This window comes from Ciconia boyciana, chromosome 6 (genome assembly GCF_034638445.1).
Source record: "Ciconia boyciana chromosome 6, ASM3463844v1, whole genome shotgun sequence".
Classification (NCBI taxonomy): Eukaryota; Metazoa; Chordata; class Aves; order Ciconiiformes; family Ciconiidae; genus Ciconia; species Ciconia boyciana.
The window spans coordinates 60562049-60583851 of NC_132939.1; the positions used below are offsets into that span (position 1 = coordinate 60562049).

The window sequence follows — 21803 nt, forward strand, 5'->3', positions numbered from 1 at the left end:
AGACCTCAATTCCTTCCATCTTTCATTTCTGGGCTTAACTTCTACCTAGTGGAACATGAAGGAACATGAAGAAAATACTGTGATCATTCCTTCTTCTCTAGCAAGAGTGGGAATGAAATTGGAAGCTGCAAAGAAATAGTTCTTGTGACAAGTGCCATCAAGTTCTCATGGAAGTCTTACTTTTTATGTGTGAACCTGTAGAAGAGTAGGGATCTTTCACCTAGTTCAATGTGGAACAAAGACAAGGGTGTTGAAGTATATTAACAGCACATAATTAGCCCTAAGGGGGGTCCCAGCCTTCACCACAGAATTTGTACTTCAGCCTCAGTTTCCCCCGTGTAACTTGGCACCGTGAGCTGGCTGCATGCTGTGGAGCTCTTCATGTGCGTTTGCCCCAGAGGTGTTCAACTGAGACGGGAGCATCAGCTTTACAAGTCCTACTGTCAGCCTGCTTTATAGAAGCAAACCCCTTAACTTTTTTCCAGGACACTCAGACCGACCAACACGAAAAGCATCCGTGGTGGTACGCCGCTCTGGAGCAAAACCACCTCAGCGTCACCGGAGGGTGCCTTGAGGAAATGCCGGGTTTTGCTCCCCACAGACACACACTTCAGGCAGAAGAGGCCTCCGCGAGGTTTAGCACGGCCTCCGCTCGTCTCTCCCGGCAGCCCCGGGGGTGTCAGTGAGGGGCCTCGCACCTGAACCCCTCAAGGCCTTCATCAGCATCCCTCCTCTCCCTCCCGGGGGCCGGCCCAGCTGCCAGCAGCAGCAGCAGCAGCAGCAGCAGGCGGGTGCCGCGCTGAGCGGAGGCCGGGTCGGGGGCCCCGTTGCGCCCCCCCCTCCCCGCGCGGCCTCTCCCCTCTGTGGGAGAGGGATGACGTCATGGATGGGGGGGCAGTGAGGAAGACGGGCGCGCGGGGGCTTGTGGGAGAAGAAGGGAGAGCCGCCATGTTGGGCGGGGCGGCGGGTGGGAGGGGAGTGCGGGGCGGGCGCAGGGGCGGCAGCGGCAGCAGCAGCAGGAGCAGCGGCAGCCGGGGCGGCGGCGGCTGCCTCCAGCGGCTGCCTCCAGCTGTCAGCGCCCGCTCCTCCGGGGCCGGGCCGCGCGCCGACCACCGCGGCCGCCGGGCCGGGCCGGGCCGGGCCTGTCAGCGCCTCGGGGAAGGCACTGAGAGCGCCGTGGTGCTGACCCGCTTCCTTCCTTCCTTCCTTCCTTCCCTCTCTTCGGTCCTCTCTCCCCCCCGCCCCCCAAAAAACCCTTTTCCTTCCTCCCTTCTGCCCGCCCATCGCTGACATCCTCCTCCGGTCGCCTCCCCCCCTCCCCCCCCGCCCCGGGCTGCGCGGCCCCCGCCGCCTCTGCGAGCGCTGCGCACATCGCCCGAGCCTGCAGCACCGAGCGGTGAGCGAGGGGAGCTGCCCGCGCCCGCGGGCGGCCCTGCCGCGGGGCGGCGAGTGGGGGAGGCGAGGGGGGGTGTTGTTTAATTTCTTTGCCTTTTTATCTGCCGTTACGCAAACAACAAAAGGCTGCGCGGGCCGGCTGGTCCCTCCGCAGCGCCGCTGACAGCCAGCCCGTTCCTTGTGCGGAGGGTTGCGGTGGGGTGGGTGGGTTTTTTTTCGGGGGTGTGTGAGGTTGTTTTTCCGTGTTTTGAGTAGAGCTGTGTCAGTTACGGTCACCGCTCGCTGCGGGAAGGAGGAACCCCCCGGCGGGGATGGGGATCGGCTGGGCTTTGTCCCCTTTTCCTCTGCTGGCTCCTTCGGTGCTGCGGCTCGGGCCGGGCGCCGCCCAGGGAGGGACCCTGGGCAGAGCCGAGGGTGAGGGGGGCTGCCGGCCTCGCCCCTCCTGCGTGGTCAGCTCGTCTCCGTGGGGCGTGCTTTGTTTTTACTTCTCGTACTTGGCTTAGGTGGTTTATTCTGTTGCTAATTCGGAAATGGTGAAAGAAGAGGTGGGGACAGCTCTTTCTTGGGTTTTGTAAAGAGTGACCGGATTTATATCTTGTAGGTCACCTACCGTGCTACAGTCGGAGGCGATTCGTAGATTTGGGTCTTGGCCAGGTTTCTACGCTTACAAAATAAGAAAAGCGTTGATTAGGAACACGTTATTCTAGCAAAATTACGTGAATACACAACTGCCTTAATTGATAACTCTATCTTTAGGGCAGAGATTAATTAGAAAGACACTTTGAAATCTTACTCATCCCGACTTCGTGTTTCTAATGTTTGTAGGTAACAAGATGCCTGATTTGTAGATCTGCATAGCAGTTGTCTGTAATCATAGAAAGGAACTTCTTGACTCTTTATTGAATTCTGTTTTCTAAGCATATTGAAGCATATTTTAATAACCAAAGCGGCATCACTTAGTGTAATGCTACTGCCTGGCTTTTTGAAGGCTACTAAATAAATGATGGTGCTCTTACTTGTTTGTTGTTTTTTTTTCCTGTTAATGATTTCCATTAGCATATATGATTTAAATGTAGCAGCAGTACTCAAGTACTGCACGTAGAATTGGAATACAGAATCGGAAAATAAAAACGGCTAGAAAAAAGTGAAAGTTTCTTTTTATAGTTGGCTTTGAACAGCAAAATTGTGAGCGTATGTCATTCATGATATAATACTTTCACAGTTATATGTAAAAATACATAAAATGAAGACTATTAAAAGGTAACGTTAGTGTTCTTGCAATTGGCAGAAGGTTTAGTAACAATTACTCTGGGAAGTAATTGTCTCTTTCACTTCCACTTTTGTGTTTGCACTTCACTTAAATGGGAAACTTATGCTCAAAGGGTGTGTATTGGACGCTAAAAAAGAACCTTCGAGATTTAGACAGCTTAGCATTTTAATTAAAACAAAACAAGAAACCCCAACAAAACTAAAAACAATGCCTTTTTGAATGCACAATTGATTTCAAACTCCTTTGGAAAATAGCTTTATTTTAATTGATTATGAATTCCAAAGCTTCAGTGAAACATGATAGAGGATATTATAACCCTAGGATTATAGATACAATTGAAAGTAACACATTCAGCATTTACTGGCAGCAGAGAGAAAGCTGATCCATCTGGTGATTCTGAGCAGAAGACCTTGTATTTTGTAAGTCACTTGCACAGTTATTTTTGTGAACACATGGTTTAAGAGAACCTTTTTGTGAAATTACAACAGATCTGGAGTACTCTAGCAATTCCATTTAGATACGCATTTTATACAATGCAGAACCATGTGGGTAAATGCAGGGAGTTTAAATTGCCAGTTCCTGAAACTTGCACAACAATGCAGTATCACTTCTGCATCATGTTGCAGTTAAAAGTTTGGCAACCTTTCTGTTTCCGAAGGATGATGATGGAACTGGACAATTCCAGTAATGGGAAATTTTAACAACAATTCGAGCTTAGATTCCCTTCACTTTATAATCAAAGAAAACATGCTATCATATGTAATTAAAAAAGAGAATAAAGTTAACCCCCCAAAGTCTCATGAAATAGCCTCATTTTCTGTTTGTCAAATTACTATGATATGCTAACAGTGCCTTATTAATGGAAACTGATTTTTAAAAGGGTCTGCGTTTGACAAAAGAGGCATTGCATACAAAATAGTGAATTAAGTTTGCAGGAGTCCAGAATACAATCTTCTGAATGTTTTTGACATACAAGAATCAGTACTGTACAGGCACTTAAGGCATATAAGAGCAATTTGCTGCTTCCTCTGTTTATGAAGAACTTACCACGATAACGTCAGAAAACCCTCACTTGTGTGCTACTCTTGTGCAGTATATTTATCTATATGTGTTTATATGTGTATCTATTTGTGTATACACACATACCTACGTATTTAATTGGGAGTTGGGGAAATACTGTAGCCTGATATTCAGGTCTGGGTCCATTTAATGCCGCTTCTGTTTCTCTTGAGACGTGTGGGCTTGTGCAGTTACTCTTTCATCTCTTCCTCTCTTTAGCTTCTCTGGCAGATGTGCAGTTAGTTTTATTCTGGGATTAATAGCACCTCTGCAGATGCACAGCTCACAATTATTTTAAAACTAAATTAAGTGTACAAATACTTGTTAAAGTAATGTTTTTATAAGAGGAGTGGAAAATAAGGAAATTCGGGTAAATTAATAAATAAGCAAAATATACTTCTGTATTTAATGTTGAAGAGCATAGTAGCAGACAGTGATGGGGACAAGCATGCTAGGTCTATTTAAATAAACAACTCTTGTATTCTGTCTGCCTCCAGGGTGGTGTTCAGCATGACACAACTGTTGTAAAAATGGACCAATTCCGTCATCATTGCAATAAAGTGGCTAGTCACAGGCTTTTCTTTTAATTCAGCCTGCATAATACTTTGTGTTTCCAAAGTATTTTTTGTTTTATAAGAGCATCATATTTACCTTGACCAAAGTTTAGGAAAACATTTCTTTTCAGTTGTTAACTCTCATTTTCCTTAAAACAAAAGCATGACACACATAATGTCTAATGGATACTTCGTGGTAGCCAAATACCAGTCAAAGACAGATTGTTAATTCTAAAAAGACGCTTTTTTGACTTCAAAATAGAACTCATTATAATAGTTATATCCTGAGCACAGTCGGCTTCAGGTATTTTTGAGGTACTAAGGCTTTCCCAGTAATTTCTTTAGTGAAATGTTTTCCTTTCTGAAAGTGGGCTGAGAAATAAGTGTGGTTCCTTTGAAAAATTACTTAATAAATGTCTGACCAGAAAAAGGTTATGCTGGCTTAGATTTGCTGAGATCCTTTTGTTACCTTCATCTTATGGGATTTAAATTGGGTACTTTGTTGGAGGGTCAGAGCCAGAATTACAGATGCTTTCAGTGATGGAGGAATTATTTCCATAGGGTTTTGTGTGAGGTGCTTTGCAGGCATCAGGCATAAGATGACACTGTACTTGGAGTTTTTTTTGTGCTAGACAATTAATATATTTAATAATGACAGGCCATGGCAAATAGGCAAGCATGAGGACTGAGGATGTATGCTTCCAGTACCCATAATATATTTGGGAATGTGAACAAAGGAGTTGTTCTCAGAGGACGAACACTGAAGCACAGTTAACACTGGATATGCTAATTTCTTATAATGTGTAAAGAAAATTAATCTCTGATAGTTGACAGTTCCTTCAGATTCCGTCAGCTAAGAAAACATGCAAGTAATGGTATCTGTGTGTTGATTTAATCACTGCTTGTTTCCTTGAATCCAGCTTATCTCCCATGGACTCTGCTATTTAACTCTTCTTAATGCAATCAGAAACAATCTTTACTCTGGAAGCTGTGTTTTGACATGCACGTAGGATTAAATTGAATTTATTTTGTCAAATTATTATTATTGGTCATCTTTCTTGCTCAAAATTAGGAAGCATGGTATCATGTCATCTTCTACTCCAAATACGCTTTCCCTCTGTTGTCTAATTAAATGTACAGATTTTTTTACATGGTTTCTCAGTATCAAATAAAAGGTAAAAGCAGTAAAGTATCTTTTGCGGGTAGACTTATAAGTGAGCAGTGTCCTATTTTGGTTCTTCTGTAAATATCCACCATAAAACTCATTCATCGTATTTAGGTTGTGTTTCTGGGATTCTGTCAGAACTATAGGTGATTTTATTAAATTTTAAAGTGAATAGAGCAAAGGATGTAACCAGTCTGGTCAGTAGTACTGGCTTCCTTACATATCAGTAGGGTTGGCATGGTGGCTAATCATACTCTATTTACTATGTGATGTACCCCAGCAAACCATTTAAAAAGTTAACGTTGCACTAATTAACATTCAGAAGGTCAAGAAATGTCTGACATAAAGCTGAACTTTTTGGTACTACTTAGGAAGTTGTATGTAAAAATCAGCCTTTTTAAAGAACAATACTTGTATTTTTTGGAATTGTCAAATAACTGTATATCTTAATTCTTAGTAATTTGCATTACATACAAACACTGATGTTGTATTCATAAACTGCTTCTTAAATCCTGTGCTGCTATCCCATTTGGCAGCATATTACTACTAATATTTTATAGTGTTCTAATATTGTGTTTTCTCTGGAGACAGCACAAGTAGTGAATAGTTAACAAAAAATTAAGATTACTTGCAGCGTGCTATTCTTTGTGCATGTGTGTCATTCCACAGTGTAGAGGGTGGTGGTTTTAAACTTTTTAAAGGATTGCAGTAGCTGCATTACTGCAATATACCCTGAGTTTGCTCCTTCTAGCTGACAGTAGTTGAATGATTTGCAAAGCATGTCATTACAGATTTACGGACTAGCAGGGGAGGAGGGGGGTTCTGTCTTGGGGGTGGTTCTGGGTTTGTTTTTTTATTTTTTCCCCCTAAATATAATATTGTGTTTAAGATTGAGTGCTTTTATGGATGTTCCTTTATGAAACAATATGAGGCTGAATAGTGTAGGAAAGGCACAGTTGTATCCGTCTCTTCCAGCTTGAGCAGCTTCCATTTCAGAGAGACTGCTGTTACTCCTTCATCCCTCTTGTCTTTGCCACGAGTGGATTTTACTATACCCTCACCTTTAACATTACATTTGTTCCTGTGCTTAAACTGGATGTTCCTCCCTGCCCCCTCCCCCCAAATCATATTTAGTGTGTGTTTGGAGGGAGAAGCGTTGGTTAAAAAAGTGGGATTCCTCCCCTCGCCTCAGTGTGGAGGGTGGCTGTGTGTAGTCAGATTAATGCAACTAGTGGGATAGTAATCTGTGAGGAGATAGGGGAGGTTACAGGTTTGAGATAGGAGGAGGACAGCAACCTCCTAAAATGTTTCTGCTGACAGAACAGTAATATATAATCAAAATCTAAGGATACAGTTGAACTTTCCTTCAGTCTCAAGGCTGGTTTATGTAGTTTCGTGCTCCTGCTGCTTGTTCCACGTCCTCATTCTGTTAACACAGCTTGCTGCATGGGGGCATGGGGAAATAGATGTATTTTGGCTGTATTTGTGTCCTGGACCTTTTCCTTTTCTGTCCCCTCACCTCTGACTGAAAAATAATGCAGTAAAATGCGCAGATCCTTGGTTTGACTTATTATGGATGGGAGTGCTTGTGCTGGCATGATGGAGGATGTGAATGAAATGTATGGCTGCATGAGGAGCATTACCAGGTTATTATCTCTAACCATAGCCTTAGTGAGTGAATGCCCATGGTCTAGTGTTTGCAGGAAGCCAGACCAGATGATTCAGTGGCCATTTCTGTCTCTAAATTCCTCTGTACGTAGAAAGCAATATGGAAGATACAAGAATGCATTATTGTTTATATTTACCACTTCCCTGGATGTAGCCCAGTTGCATTCAGTATAACGAATATCTGTATTGAAATATGGAGGGGTGTAGGAGTCATGATGATGTTTGGCAGTATGCTAGCACACATGATAGTGACCTAGAGGTCTTACTAGAGGCATGACTGAATGAATCCTCAGGAAGATATGTTAATTTTGAGGAGTGATATATATTGGGAAGATTTGGTGTGCAAACCTGATCACTATGCCCACTGTAAGGTAGAATTACGTTTAACAGAGAGGATGTGATAAAACTGCTCTGTCGGGTTCTGGTCTGGGAGCCTTCTGGAAGGCAGCATGCTGGTGCTTGGTGGGCATTCCTGGGGGTTTAAGAAATCATGCAGAGATGACAGGTAATGTTTTGTTATGGTACTGATAGGTGTCTTAGCCAGATGTCCTAATTTTTCAAAGATTTGTTATCCATCCTGTATCTTTTGAAAAGGCAAGAGGCACCACAGGGTGACTTTGACCCAGTGTCCCAGTAATTTGCTGTTACTTTATTACATCTCCTTTCCATTGTTCAGAAAAGAGGTAAAGGCAAATTAATCATTCAATTACTCTGCTTTTAAGTCTTATTCAGTTAGTATCAATTTCTCTCACAGTACTTTTAACTTAAAAATTATATGCTGCATGTTGATTTTAGAGCACTCTTAAAATATTGCTGTTAGAATACATCCTTTAACTTAGAAAACATTTCTAAGTTTGGAGGTTGTGCAAGATGCAGGTAGAGAGCAAAGATGCACAGCATATTTTTGAAAGCAGCAGTCAGTGGGGTTTGAATTACAGTGCCTGCTTGTAGTTTGTGTGGCCATTGAATCTAGATCCCCAGTTATTGTGTTAACAAATGGCCTGGAAATACACTTGCTGACCCCCCCCCCCTTTTTTTTTTTTCTTCTTTTCCTTTTTTCTCTCTGCCTGTAGTCTGGCTGCACATGGAGCAAAACTTGCAAGTGCGTGATATGTTGCTTTTAATGGCACAGTTGTTTTAGGAAGTGACTGTTCTGCCATCCTCAGTAGGGGGATGCTTTCAAAACAGATTTATCCAAGGGAGATGGTTTAAAAAATAATATTAAAAGTGTAACTTTTTACTTCTTTTGTGTCTATTTTGCAGTTAATGTGTGCTGTTGTTCTGTGTCAGTCCACCAGAAGAGTGGTGTAGTGCAGCAGGACGGTGGGAACCATCACACTAGTGTTGTTACCACAGCCAGTATTTCAGGAATCCCAAAGGAGCACCCAGTGCCCCAGCACTAGCTAAGATAAATCGTGAATGTGAAAGATCACTGGAGAGAGGGCTAAAACTATGGTTTGATCCTCAGGTGTGAGTGCACAGAATGTTTAAGTGCCTTTGTCAAATGCTGGGTTAGGGCCTGCTGTACTGCTCGGTACTTCCTGGCCCAGGAGAGTTCAGACCATCTGAGTAAACCCTGCAGATTATGGAGCACTTAATAAGGAATTTATTTCCAACTTTACAGCAAAATCAGCCCTCTGCTGTAGTAGGTAGGAAACAGTGAATGATACAGGTTGGTTTTCTAGATGATTGTATCATTTGCTATGCTTTCTAAGAAATGATATCTGTGCGGTGTAAAAAAAATTATTAGTCTGTTTGATAATTGGTGATTGCCATCAAAAGTATTGATTTTGATGTAATATTTAATGGGGTAGAATTAATTCCTTCTCAATATTAAGGACAATGCCTGAACAATTTAATTGTGCAACTCTTTTTCTGTAGTAATTTTGGAAGAATTACATTAGTGGTTTTGGGTTTTTTTTGGGGGGGTTGTTGTTTTTTGTTTGGTTGGGGTTTTTTGTTGGGGTGTTTTGTTTTTTTTTTTTTAGTGGAAGGATAAGCAGAGGGGAGGCTGTTTTCCCTGAAGCTTGAAGGGACAGTCTTGCACAGTTTGTTCATCTTAATGTAAGCTATTAGGTAGCTTCAAAACCAGGTTTAAGGATTTGTTAAACCTAAAGGCTAGTGTGTGCTGAAGCAATGTTAGTGGATGTTCCTTTTATGTCTGCAGAAGAAATTGCTGGTTTTCTCGTTTTGGTTCAAATAACCCTTCTCTCCAGTGCCCTCAAGCGTGTAAGAGCAACATAATCTGTACTCGCAGTAAATTGTCAGCAAAGCTTCCCACATAGATCCAATAATATGAGGCAAGATGTGGCCTTCTTTGCCCTTCCTGCATACATTTTTTTTGACGGTTGTAAGTATGCCATAAAAAGTAGATTTTGTTAAGATTATAGGTCTAATGTTAGTAAGTGGAAGCTGATGGGGTTTTTAATCTATTATGGACATCTGATTTGATGGGAACATTCCTGTGCTTTTACCTAAGTGCTATTTAGAGTTAAGATAAATAGATAACATAAATGGATACTTACTTTGATTAGTCAATAAAGCAGTTCTTGTCCAAAAATAGCAGTGCAAAATGAAGGAACTAGAGTCAAGCTCAAAAAAATGTTTTGTCTACAGTATTGACAGCTCAAAATTGCAAGAAAAGTAACTTTGAAAACACTTTGATGTTACTGTACCTCTCTATTCCAGTCTGAGACACTCTCACCAGCTAGAATCGGTCTGTTAAAAATGTCTTATCAAGACTCAAGATTCACTGGAGACATGATTGCACAAGTTGGCAAGTCCATGAAGAGCCAAGTGCCACTTCCACACAGAAATAAATGTAGATTCTTGGAATATGGAGGGTAAAAACTGTGAAATTTGATGGTGATGAATTTGTAACTCAAACTGTCTTGACAGTATTTCTTTAAAAATACAGTCAAAATTTCCTTTCAATCCACTTAAAGTAGGTAATTTATGAAGCATGTCTTCGTAACTACAAAATACTAAACTACAAGACAATTTTTTTGAATAATTAGCCCTGAATTTTCCCAATGTATCTTTGATTCTTGTGACAAGCATTTTTAATAACTAAGGGTAAATATAATGACTTTTTAAATGATTCAACTTCTGATGCATTTAGGTATGTTTATTCTTTCTCTATGTAACTACTCTTAATACAGTCATGATAATTTTGTTAAAATGATCCAGTGAGGTGGGCTTTGTGGTCATAAGCACAAGGCAAATCCCACGTGGCCCAGACTGGTATGTTTTGTTAGTGTTTTAGTGAACAGGCAAAATGCTCTGCTTTCTTGAGGTCCATTGGTGGCTGCTTGGAATTGTTTATTAGTGCTCACAAGAAACTAAGGAAGTGCCAGCTTTGAAGATCAACAGACGCTGTTTGCTGTTGACACAGCAGTAGTACAAAAAGAGACAACTCCCTTGCTCCAAGGGAGACTTTGTGATTTGCAGTCTGTCTGTCTTCAGAAATTGCATGGACACAACTAAAATTAACAAGTTGACATTAGAGCTCTTTGCCCAAGACTACCAAACAGTGGAAAAGGCTTGTGTTCGGTTTTATTATTCTGGAAAAGAATGGGGTTTTGATCTTGCCACAGGTTTGAGGATATTTAATAAGTACGTTGTTTCAGATTTAGAATAAGGAAGGTATGTACCACCAACCTGTAACGGATGATAGTAACCTTGATTAACAAAGTGTTAATAAGCATGTACCTTCTTGAGTAGTTTGGTGTAGTTCCTCTAGACTCCTGACTGGGTCTACCAAACTGCCTTAGACACACACCTGTCAGATTTCTCTTGCACTTGCTTCAGCTTTGACAAAGAGTAATCTCTGATGTGATAACAAATGCATAGCAGGATCTTATTTCCATCCAGCTTCATTTGAAACCTGAGATGTTAGAAGGACTTGGGAATGTATACAGAGCATAAATTTTTCTCTTACATGCTTATGATACATGTAAACTGATTGTAGGATCCAATTTTCAGAGGAAGAATAATCCACAGTGATTTTAGGATATGTCATTATTCTGTGTTGTAATAGCTATCTATTTTTAGTACTTCAGAAAGGTAAAATGTAGTGGGTGAGATATGCCGGGAAGAGGATGCTTTCCCTTGATTCCTTTTACACACATAATGGGGGGGAGGCATAGTAATGTGTTGGGGGCTAGCCATATCATCTGAGGGTCTCTATCTGCTGCAGTATGTGAGCAGGAAGAGCAAGGTGGGATTTGGCCATGGTCTGCAGCATTGTGGAATTCCAGATATGGTTGAATCTAAAAGAGATTTTGGAAATAGTTAGATTGGCAGGTCATCTGGATTGTCTGCAGTTAAAAGGATACAGATTTGACTGTATCATGATAATTGAAATGCTAGCTAGTAGCAAGTGCTTATTCAGTGGAGTACTGTCAAGGGATTGACACCGTAATAACCTTTTCTTTAAGAGGAAAAATAATCTGTGTAGTTACAGGATGCTTTTATGCCACTGAATACTTTTATACTGTATAAGGATTTTTTTACGGAGTTAACTGTTTCAGCAGGAAGTCATAATTTTAATGAAAGTAGTTTACTTGCTACAAAAGAAGGAAGGCTGAAGGCTGAAATTACTCTGAATTTTTTTTTGGCAGTTATCCTTGAAATGTGCAAAAGTATTTCAAAATGGTGTTAAGAGTGTTACTTATAAGAATGCAGATAGGATTGCTAAGAAACAGTATATGCTTCCTTAGAGTTGATGTAGCATGCTATAGAAACTTAAATAAAAGTACTCCCCAGGAGTGCAAATCTGTGATATTTTTGTTATAATATCTTTTATTAGCAAATATGTTAGCCTGCTTTTCTCCTTAATAATTTTTTAATCTTCCAAAGAATCCAAAACTTTGCCCTGAAAGGTACGATTTTTTTTTTTCATAGCAGGCTGCGACGTTAAAAGAATCCAAGATTTGTCAAGGCAAACGTACAGTGGCTGTGTTCTTCAGCTAAACAAGTACATCATCCTCTTCACTTAAACATCATTTAATGCAGTGGATGGGCTTATTGATAGCTCTTGGGGTTTCCTAGAGTCTGATGCAGTGTTTTTCGGAGGTGGATGCTGTTGTGATGTAGGGGTGCAGCCTCTTCCCACTGATGTGGTGTGGAGAGTAGGCTGCACCTTGGCAGTCTTAATGGAAGAACAACAGCCATGTTAGTCCGGTGGAAATCTCTGCCAGTATTCAAGTTTTTTGGTGTTTTACACTTTTTAGTCACGATGTCCTATGCTTATTATGCATTTCTTCAGAAATTCGTGGGTTTACCTTTATAAATGCTAAACCTTTACAAAGTATGAGTGTTTGTCCAGTTTGCTTACCAACACAGATGTCTTGTGGTGTTAAGGTTGTAGGTCAAATTGCAAACATGATTCTAAGCTTTTCTTAGGATATGTGCCCTTGACATTAAATGATTACAAATGTCATTTTTATAGTATTTACCTTGCATACCTTCAATTTAAACCAAATGGTAGGGGAGACTTCTGCATTCAGAGGTAGCTCTGAGTTGAAGGCTGGCAGAAGGAGGACAATAAGGTTTTTTAAATTCAGGTACTTACTAGCTGGAAGTTGGTAGAAAAAGTGAGTCCAAGGGTTTCATTCTTTTTTCAAACGTGTGTTCTAAAGGACTTTTCATAGCTTAAAGTTGGCTTCTAGGCATGTCCAACTCCATCTTCTTATCTGCTTCTGGTCTGTGATTTACAGCCTCCAGTATGTGCTGCTAATTGTTCTCACCGAGTTATTTTTAAGGTAGCAAAATTGTGAAGACGCTTTCTGAGATCATATATTTGGAAACCTGAGGCAGTACAGAAGTGCGGCAGTGTTCTGTTTATAGAACTGGGTCAGCAAGCGTACCTTAAGTGTGACCTCCAATAGGACACTGTTTGCAGGTGCAGTTCAAGATTTTTCTATTCTGTAGAGGCTCATATGTGGATTCAAGTATAGTATGATGAAAAGAGTGATAAATAGCATTGGCAGTTCAGCTACAGTCCTGAATATGTCAAGAGGAAAAAGCTACTCCGTTTCTTTTGTGGAGTTAGAGATGAATGTATTGGAATAAAATTCCTGGGTGTAAAGGATCATTTCAATTAAAAGGAAGGCAAGTCAAACAAAAAGAGAAAGATTATAAATTTCCTTATGTTAGGGAATATGACTTGTGACAGCAGAAATAGACTCACAGAGAAAGAGAAATTAACATCTTAGATTAAAAAAAAAAAGTAACCATTGTTCTTTCAGACTTAGAGATTTCTGACTGTAAACCATAACAGCAATATATTCAAACTATAGTGTTTCTTACCCGAGTCCTTTTACAAATACCTTTCTAAGTGTATGAAAGACATCCCTGGGTGATTCGTCCTCGCCATTTCTGACTAGCGTGTGTTGCTGAGCTGCCTTGTTAGGAAGGGGTGCAGTTAATGTAGTGTTTGACATACTACTCGTGTCCCTTGGCAGACTGTTCTTCATCTCTTGCCTTTGTTGGTGATTTTCTTTTTGTGCTTGGAAGGCTTGTGATCTTTTGAGGATTGTTTGGGAAGGCAGTTTTCCACATTATGAAGATTAGCAGTTAAAGCAGCTCGTGGTATTTGAAGATGGTGCTTTCCATGAGGTAATGAGATGTGTTCTTGGCCTGAGCAGGGAATTAATGACTCGTAATTTGTAGCTGATACAAAATGAAACAAGAGCATGCCAGATGCAGGATGCTGAGCCTTGCCATTTAATTAAGGAGAAACTAAGAGTGAAATGAGGGTTAAAAGCCCTGAATAGACTGATTATTATTATGAAACAGTGAACTGATAGGTACGTATTGGAGATACAAAAAGCTCAAATTAGTATATGCTATGTCTTTGTGGAATTTGCAGTGCTTGGAGATGACAGGGCACATAGGTATGGCTTGAGCCAATCTTGCAGTAGCTTTTACTGTGAGGAAGATTATTTACTCTCTTGTATGCAGACCCATTATTCTGTAATTTTCAGCTATCCTGCCTGCTATTCAGAGGGAAAAGTTTAGGGAGAATTTGACTTGTCACAGCAGTTTACAGACTTTGGGGTTTTTTTTAATTTTTTGTGTTTTAAATATTTTAAAACAGTAATGATCAGACACTAGGTACATTAAAAATTCATCTTCCAAGCTTTTAGTACTTGAAACCTGACTATTAAATAATGAAAATATCAATACTGAGAAAGGGAATTTTTAGGGATACATAACAAGGAAATAAACATATAAAAAATTAGAACTGTTTTATTTATTTGTTGGCTTGTTTATTTGTCTTCAGGACCCATGCTAATCTTCAGTCAAGGAAAAAAAAAATCTTGTGGGTTTCTTAGAAAAATATTCTTCCTTGATAAGTTTTCCAATGCAAAGAAGGATTCATATGATTATATGTTTTGGTTCAAGAATTCTTTGAGGTGATCTGCAGGGAAATGACACTTTTTTTTGAAGTAGCTGAGTAGGAAAAGCTATTTATGTTTAAGAGATCCTTAAATACGAGTTGAAGAGCTTAAGTAGCTAGCTCTGATGTGTGTATGTCTGTAGGAGAATTTAGGCACAAATTGTGGTGTCAGCATTACGAGTGCAATTGGTTTGAAAGTTTTATGAATAACAAAATACTTAAACTGATTAAAGATACAGCCACTTAAGTTGTTTGTATATGATAAGATTATCCCGGCGGTTACATGACTGAAAGACAGTAGGCTTGGCTCTGTTTTCTTTATGCTTTCTTTGGTTCAGATTCTTGCTATTCTTTATGCATTTCTTTGATTGGAGTTCATGTTATAAAATTCTGCAAAAACCTCTTTAGTAGGTCTCATTGTAGGGCTTTTTATGTTGATCTGTCCAAGTTCGTTAATTTTTGTGCGTTTGAAGAAAATTGCTTGATTTTTTTTTTTTTTTTTAAGTGTTGGAAAGTGTTAAGTGACTTTTGTATTTTAGCATAGTCTATGTTGTGGTAAATAAACCAGGAAGGTAATACTCAAGATATACACAGGCACATATTTAATACGATATGTGAATTGCTTAAACCATCTGGCTAGTCTATAACTCTGGCTGCATTGCATATTTTTTTCCCTCATCCAAAAGTCTGTTTTCCAACTAAACCTGTGTGCATCTTAATTTTTTTGTTTGTTTTCAATTGTACACTGAATTAAAAATCTAGAATTCCTGTCCTATAACAGGTGAAATGTGCAGTGCAGTGGACTGTATACAGGATAAAACTGACAGGAGCTTAAGAAGCCTTTGACTATGCCCTTTTCTTTCTGTAGGGAAAAAATAGAGGAAGAAAGAATTAACATTTTTGAAAAGTGACAATAGAAAAGCATGGTAGGTTTAGTCTCTTTTCCTCTGTATATATGCATGTCTACTTCCTGCACACAAATGTAACTTTTTTTGCTTCCTGTATGGGGTTTGCTGCCTCAGGGTATGCAAAACTAATTGTATGATTGTGTATTCAAATATGGTCTTGTTTGATGAATGGGTAACGCCCTTTTGTAAAATATATTTTTTAAAAATCATGGAAATAGCACCACACCTACATGCTGCTCTTAAAAGATATTAGATATTTATATATAAATCTTACTCCTACAAAGAATTAGATCTGATAGCATGATAAATTACATGTTTGTTATCCTCCTGTTTTCTAAATTATTTGCCCAAGCACAGTCTATAAAACTCTAAACATTGTCCAAATTTTCTGTAGTGTTTTATCAGAGATCATTTAAACAGACACCCTGCGAAACCTATGCAGAAAGATTTACTCCTTTCCTGTCAGTGGGAGAGATTAGGATTCTAACCGTTTTCACTAGAGGAGACTTGAGAATCCCTCTCCCCAGCTACGTGGACCTTCACATCAATCTGTGTCTAGATGTAGCTTTTGACTTGACACAGGCTCCAGTACTGGTAGCTTGTACTGGTAGCTCTGAGGCAGTGAAAGCTTATAGCTACATTTGATTTAGAATGAGGTGGCTTAAAAATCTGGCACACCGGATTGAGACAGGAAGCATGTATTTGTAAAGCAGATCTGCTGTTGTGATGGGCTTTAAGTATGTTTTTGTCCCGTTGGGTTTAAACCTGCTTTTCCTTTCTTCAAAAGCTTCTGTGCTGGCTTAGCCTTCATTAATTGCAACTTCAGTGTATTCAGCAGGAGCTGTGTGCCTGATTCTATCTATGATCTGACAACTTTTTTCCCTTGTAGTAACAAATTGGTGTCTGTTTCACACCTTAGATGTAATTGTGCACACAGATTTGTCTTTTGGCTGGATTTCATATGTTGGATAGGTACTTCTCAGGCTACTTTATTCTTTTTGCATGAAGGCATGACCATTGCAAGGCCTAATGTAGTTTTTGGTATTACTTCCTTGGTTTTGTGTATTCTTTTTGTAACAGTGAATGGCTGTTAATTTATCTGTATTCATCACCTATAATTCATTTAACTTCTACTGTGGTGGTTAAAATGTGCAATTTTTTTTTAAAAAGATCTATACGTGCATTACGTACATGCACACACCTGCCTTCCACCTTTGGTGTAGAATGACTACAAAATATTGAAGCACGCGGAAGGAATCGCTACCACTGTTCACATAAGACAGACAAATGATCACATACTTATTTTGGAATGGTGTAGAAAAACTCTAGGTATTTAAAAATCGTATTTCTCAGAACTTCTCTAATACAAAATGGAAGTCCCTATTCATTAGATGTCCTCTGCTGTTTTTATTTCCTTATGATCAAAGGTTCAGTTCTTTGCATTCAGGATGGAAATTGTTAATTGAAGGTGTGAAAGCATGCTGACGACAATTAGGGTTGAGCTGTATGCTGAAGTTAGCATAATCTGTAACAATTTCATATATGACTGTGCATGTTAGAAGCATTTATTTACAAATTTGGCTTACATTAAATTGCAGTTCACTTTTATACCAAGTTTTAGAGAGTATGTGCTTAAAATGTCATTTTAAGCATTCTGGGTAATAGTTCTTAGGTTATAAATAGGAAATGTGTAAAAATCATTCTGCTCATCAGGTTTTGGTGAGTTGGTTTCTTATGCCATGCTAGATTAGATGTTTTATACAGATGTATATGCTCTGTATTACATAAACTTGTGAGTATGAAGTTTTTGTATTAAACTGTGGTAAAACCAAATTCACTGCTTCCCCAAATTATCTGTGTTTTCAGATAATAGATTATTACAAAACAAACCAGCGTAGTGTACAGCTCTTCTGTGACAAATGGGTGTGCCTGTTACATATCGTGTTGCAGGAGATCATAACAGAGAGGGTAATTTGAGTGTATATAAACAGAAAGAGCAGCCTTTTTTTTTTTTTAAATAATACAAGAGCATAAGAGCACATCCTTTGGCTGTTGTCAGGAAGTGGTGCATATATGCATGTTCCTTATAGCACTGTTATTCAAGGTTTAAGTGGTTGTAATTTTTTTTGCTGTCTTCTAAAACTAGACTTGTTACTGTACAAAGTTTTAACACAGTTTAGCTAATTCATTTTAAATGTTAGATTATCAAAGCTTCCCCAAGTGTCTTCATATAGATGTGATAATTTATTGCTTTTGAAAAATCTGTCCTACTTCATTCTAATTTATGCTTCCTGGTACACTCAAAGATATTTGTATCTTAAGTATAAAGGAGCAATTCCTCAATTCTTTATTTTCATTATAGAACGTTTTTCTGGTGACATTTAAAAAGGGTTAAGTGATTTCTGTGTCTTCTATTTGTATTTTTATATTGTTATATGTGTTTATCACTTCAGTAACAGCATATATAAAGTTACCTAAGTTTCTAAACTTTTTTGGGTATTCATTTGCATTTGGTAGAGGTGTTTACAAACATCCAGAAATTTGCTAGCCTTAATGTAGTGCATGAGGTACTGACAAAATAGCAGTGAAATGTTTCTTGCAAGGGTTGTGTTATACAAACCGTTTTTTCCAGCATGAGACAGTTGTTGCAACTTAATCAAAACAGTTGCATCTAGACCTGTAGACAATTGAATGTCTGTATGTAACTGTAGAGTTATAATAAAGAATGTAAAATAATCTTGGGTGGCAGTTGTTATTTTCAAAATATATAGCAATAATAGCTTTTGTAGCCCTTGGGAAAGGATGAAGATGGTGTTTTCGTACTGGAAAAGGACTATTTTTCTCATGATTGACTGACTGATCAACCCTTTTAGAGGGTTGGATGGTATTTCTTCAAATTCCTCAAGCTCTAGTTTGTGGATATTTGTAAAGATAGTTGTAGGTCAGTGGCATGTGCAAATAACTATATTATAGTATATCTTTTATACACCAGCTACTTTGTTTGCTTTTTCACATCTGGAGATGGAGCCTGAAGAATCAGGCTCATTAGAAATTCTTCTGCCATATTGTAATACAGATTTTATTTTCAGTTGTTGTTTGGCTTATGAATTAGGGCTAATATTAAGTCTGGAAATAGAAGATGGAAAACTTGAAATGCTGTTCAAACCCAGGACTTAAAGCACTGTAAAAGTTGTGCAAAAATATCATTACATTCTGAATATACATTTCAAATTCGTATGTTTTAATGACTTCTTAAAGGAAAGCTTTATTCAGTTATAGAGAATTGCTTATTTTATTTTTATTTCTGGGTTAACTATTGTACTCTTCCATTTCAGAATGTATGAAAACATGTCCACAATGGTGTATTTAAAGGAAGAGAAGTTGGAGAAGCTCACTCAAGATGAAATAATTGCCAAAACTAAGCAAGTGATTAATGGACTAGAGGCACTGAAGAATGAACACAATTCAATTTTACAGAGCTTACTTGAAACACTGAAATGTTTGAAGAAAGATGATGAAACTAATCTGGTTGAAGAAAAATCAAACATGATTCGAAAGTCACTGGAAATGCTGGAGCTCGGCCTTAGTGAAGCACAGGTAAAATTGGAGTAGAAATAAAGCATTTCAGACTTGGAATTAATTTTTGGTGTTAAAAAAGAAAAGGATAAAAAGAAAGATCATTATTTCACCTATAATTGTAAATTTTGAAGTAAACAGAGATCAGTTTTGAAGGACTTACATTTGCCTTACTGAATATTAGCAATGTGCTGGGACATTTATGTTGTTATTGTATGTTAAGGAAAAAGACTGCTGTACTTAATAGAGGTAGATATTGGCTGTCTTGCTGTGTTACGGAACTAATTATCCATTCAGTATTAAAGCACTGAAGCTCGTAACTGAGCTCCTCTGTACTTCAGTGAGACAGTTGCTATTTTCTGTTTAGACTTTTCCACAGCATTAGGCAGGTAATGTTTGAGCAGCTCAAGAACTGAGCATTGGCATTTTAACTCTAAATTACTGCACAGGGAGGTCTCATAAATAAATGAATTTGCTCCAACCTTTGAGCTCTGCCGTAACCTTAAATTCATATTTTCATTCCCTTGATTCTGAGATTCTTTATAATAGCTCACGATGCTCCTGGAACTTAAGAATCTCCAATGTTTATTGAACACTTTACTAAACCAAAATTGAATCTAAAAACATTTTAAAGGTTAAGAATCAAGTACAGAATCTGAACAGCTTTCACTGATGCATTAAAGAAATGACTCTGAGCTAATTTCTGTGAACTATCTTAGTCGATGAAGGTATCGTCTGCAGAAGATGAGTGAGACGATGCATGTTTAGTCAGGATGTCAGGGCTATATTTACAGTCCAGCTTTAGGGTATTTTGTACTAGGTCAAAAACCTGAAACGATGTGATGTGACACGGTCATCAGTATAAAATGGCAGGGTGCTTGCAAATGAGTTGAAAATGCCAATGAGTTAACTTTATATTAATAGGCTTTATATTGGTCTGTAACTGTGCTCAGTCTTCTCATCTGGATCAAGCTGTTGTTACTTGGTGATCTGGAAGCTGTGTGCATTGGATCATGGTAAATTGAGGTCTGAGAAACTGAACAAATATGGGTTACCAGACATGGGAATGTAGAATCCCTGGACGTTAGGGTACAGACTGTCGGGCCTTAGTATATTGTACAAGCTTTGATCCCTTGCATTGGAAAAAAAGACTAGAAGATAATATGGAATTAAATTGCAGTGGTTGAGTTACCTTTAATGGGTGTTTGTAGAAGATCTGTGGGTGAATGAGTAGCTTTTCTTCCCTAACTTTAACATGGTATTGGGACTCCAAAAAGCTGGTTCTGATTCTTGGCTCTATCAGATTTAGCAGCCTCAGTTGCAGATATTACTGCCTTCTCTGGCCCACATGGTGTTTTGTGAACTGTGGTGGCAAGGAGCCAAGAAGTCTGCATTTACTGCCTTTGTTAGGAAAGCAATTACACTTCAGACCACTGTTCTCAGACCTGATAAGCCTACTCTGTCTGCATGCTTTGGGTTGCAACAATGTAGTAATTTTTTTTTTATTTGCAGTATTTAAATTAAGATGTGGAAATATTTTATGGATGTTTTGTGACATGGATGTAGGTCTGATTACATATGTTATTTCCATGAAAATGAAACTGACTTTGCTGAAGAAGTAGTCAAACTTTTATTTCAGTTAATCCTAGAGAGTAAGATTACAAAGGATTGTAGAATGTTATTTGAGTATGTTGACCCTATTATCACATCTTTCCTAGAAATACTTTCTGGTGTTACAAATGCCACTGTTTGAATAGGCCAAGTAATTTAAATTCTTAATAAATTTTGAATATTTAAATAGGTAGCTGCTGAAGTCTGGAGATTTGGACCAGTATTAGGAAATTATACCTGGAGTTTTATCTTACCTTTATAGGAAAAAGTAGTTTCTAAAGGCTTGATGTATTTTTTTGAAACCTGAAATTTCAGCGAAGGACACCATCTGTTTCCCATGAAGTATTTAGTTTAAAAACACTTCAAAGTAACTTTGTTTTAAAGAAACATGAAATTGAGGAGACAAAATACTAATAACTTGGGCATGTCAGACTCATCTAAAAGATGATTTTTATTATCACCAGTTGCCCATTCTTACAAGGTGTACTTCCTGGGATTTGCTATCAGCTGTTCTATGTCTATCAGTGGGAGATTACATAAATAGTGAAGGGAGAGCATCTTCTGTATGGCTTTCACTTAACAAGCTCCTTTTTCATTTAACTTTGCTTAGCCAAAAAAAAAAAAAAATTAAAGTAGACTGCTTTTATGGCTGTTCTATTTTTTGTCCTTAATGTTACTGTTCAAACACATTGGATGTCTGCATACTCAAGCTTATGATATGTATATATAAAATACTTATATAAATTGTGTGTTCAGCTGCACATTTAGATTTCAGTAGTATAATTGTCCCTTTGAAGTATTATGATTATGCCAAGGTGTTCATCCTTGTGAACTGTAAGCATGTATATGAATCCTTTTCTGTCTGAAAGCTGCTAAATTAGAACTCTGTGTTAGTTCTTAGGTTATTTTTGTGATCCTTCAAGTTAAAAGTATTACTGCTCCATTTCATTCTGGTGGAACAAAGATTTCCATTTCAGTAACCTAAATCCTAGTTCAAATTTTTCCTGTATTTTAAGATTATATGTAATCTTCAGGGAATTCTAAAACAATTTGACTTATGATAGCATCATGGAAAACAATCATTAGTAAAGAGTTCCTCTAGGCTAATTCTGGCTGAACAAATGGTAAAAAAATTCAGAGGAAAAGTGAGAACCAGATATATAAAGAACAGAACTCTGAATGTTTACCAGAT

At 38.5% G+C, this 21803-nt stretch overlaps 1 protein-coding gene across 8 annotated transcripts in view; it reads left to right on the forward strand.

Moving 5' to 3' along the window:
• Positions 1–990: 990 nt before the first annotated feature.
• The window catches only part of KLC1 (kinesin light chain 1), a 51275-nt gene continuing 30462 nt past the window's right edge, over positions 991–21803 (forward strand). For 7 of the 8 annotated variants that reach the window (XM_072864965.1, XM_072864962.1, XM_072864967.1 and 4 more), the window contains exons 1-2: positions 991–1396; positions 18760–19021. In XM_072864965.1, coding sequence (XP_072721066.1) covers positions 18761–19021 — 261 coding nt within the window. In that variant the 5' untranslated portion in view covers positions 991–1396; position 18760. Of the gene's footprint in view, positions 1397–15384; positions 15443–18759; positions 19022–21803 lie in introns of all 8 variants that reach the window. The other variant, XM_072864963.1, reaches the window with a different exon arrangement.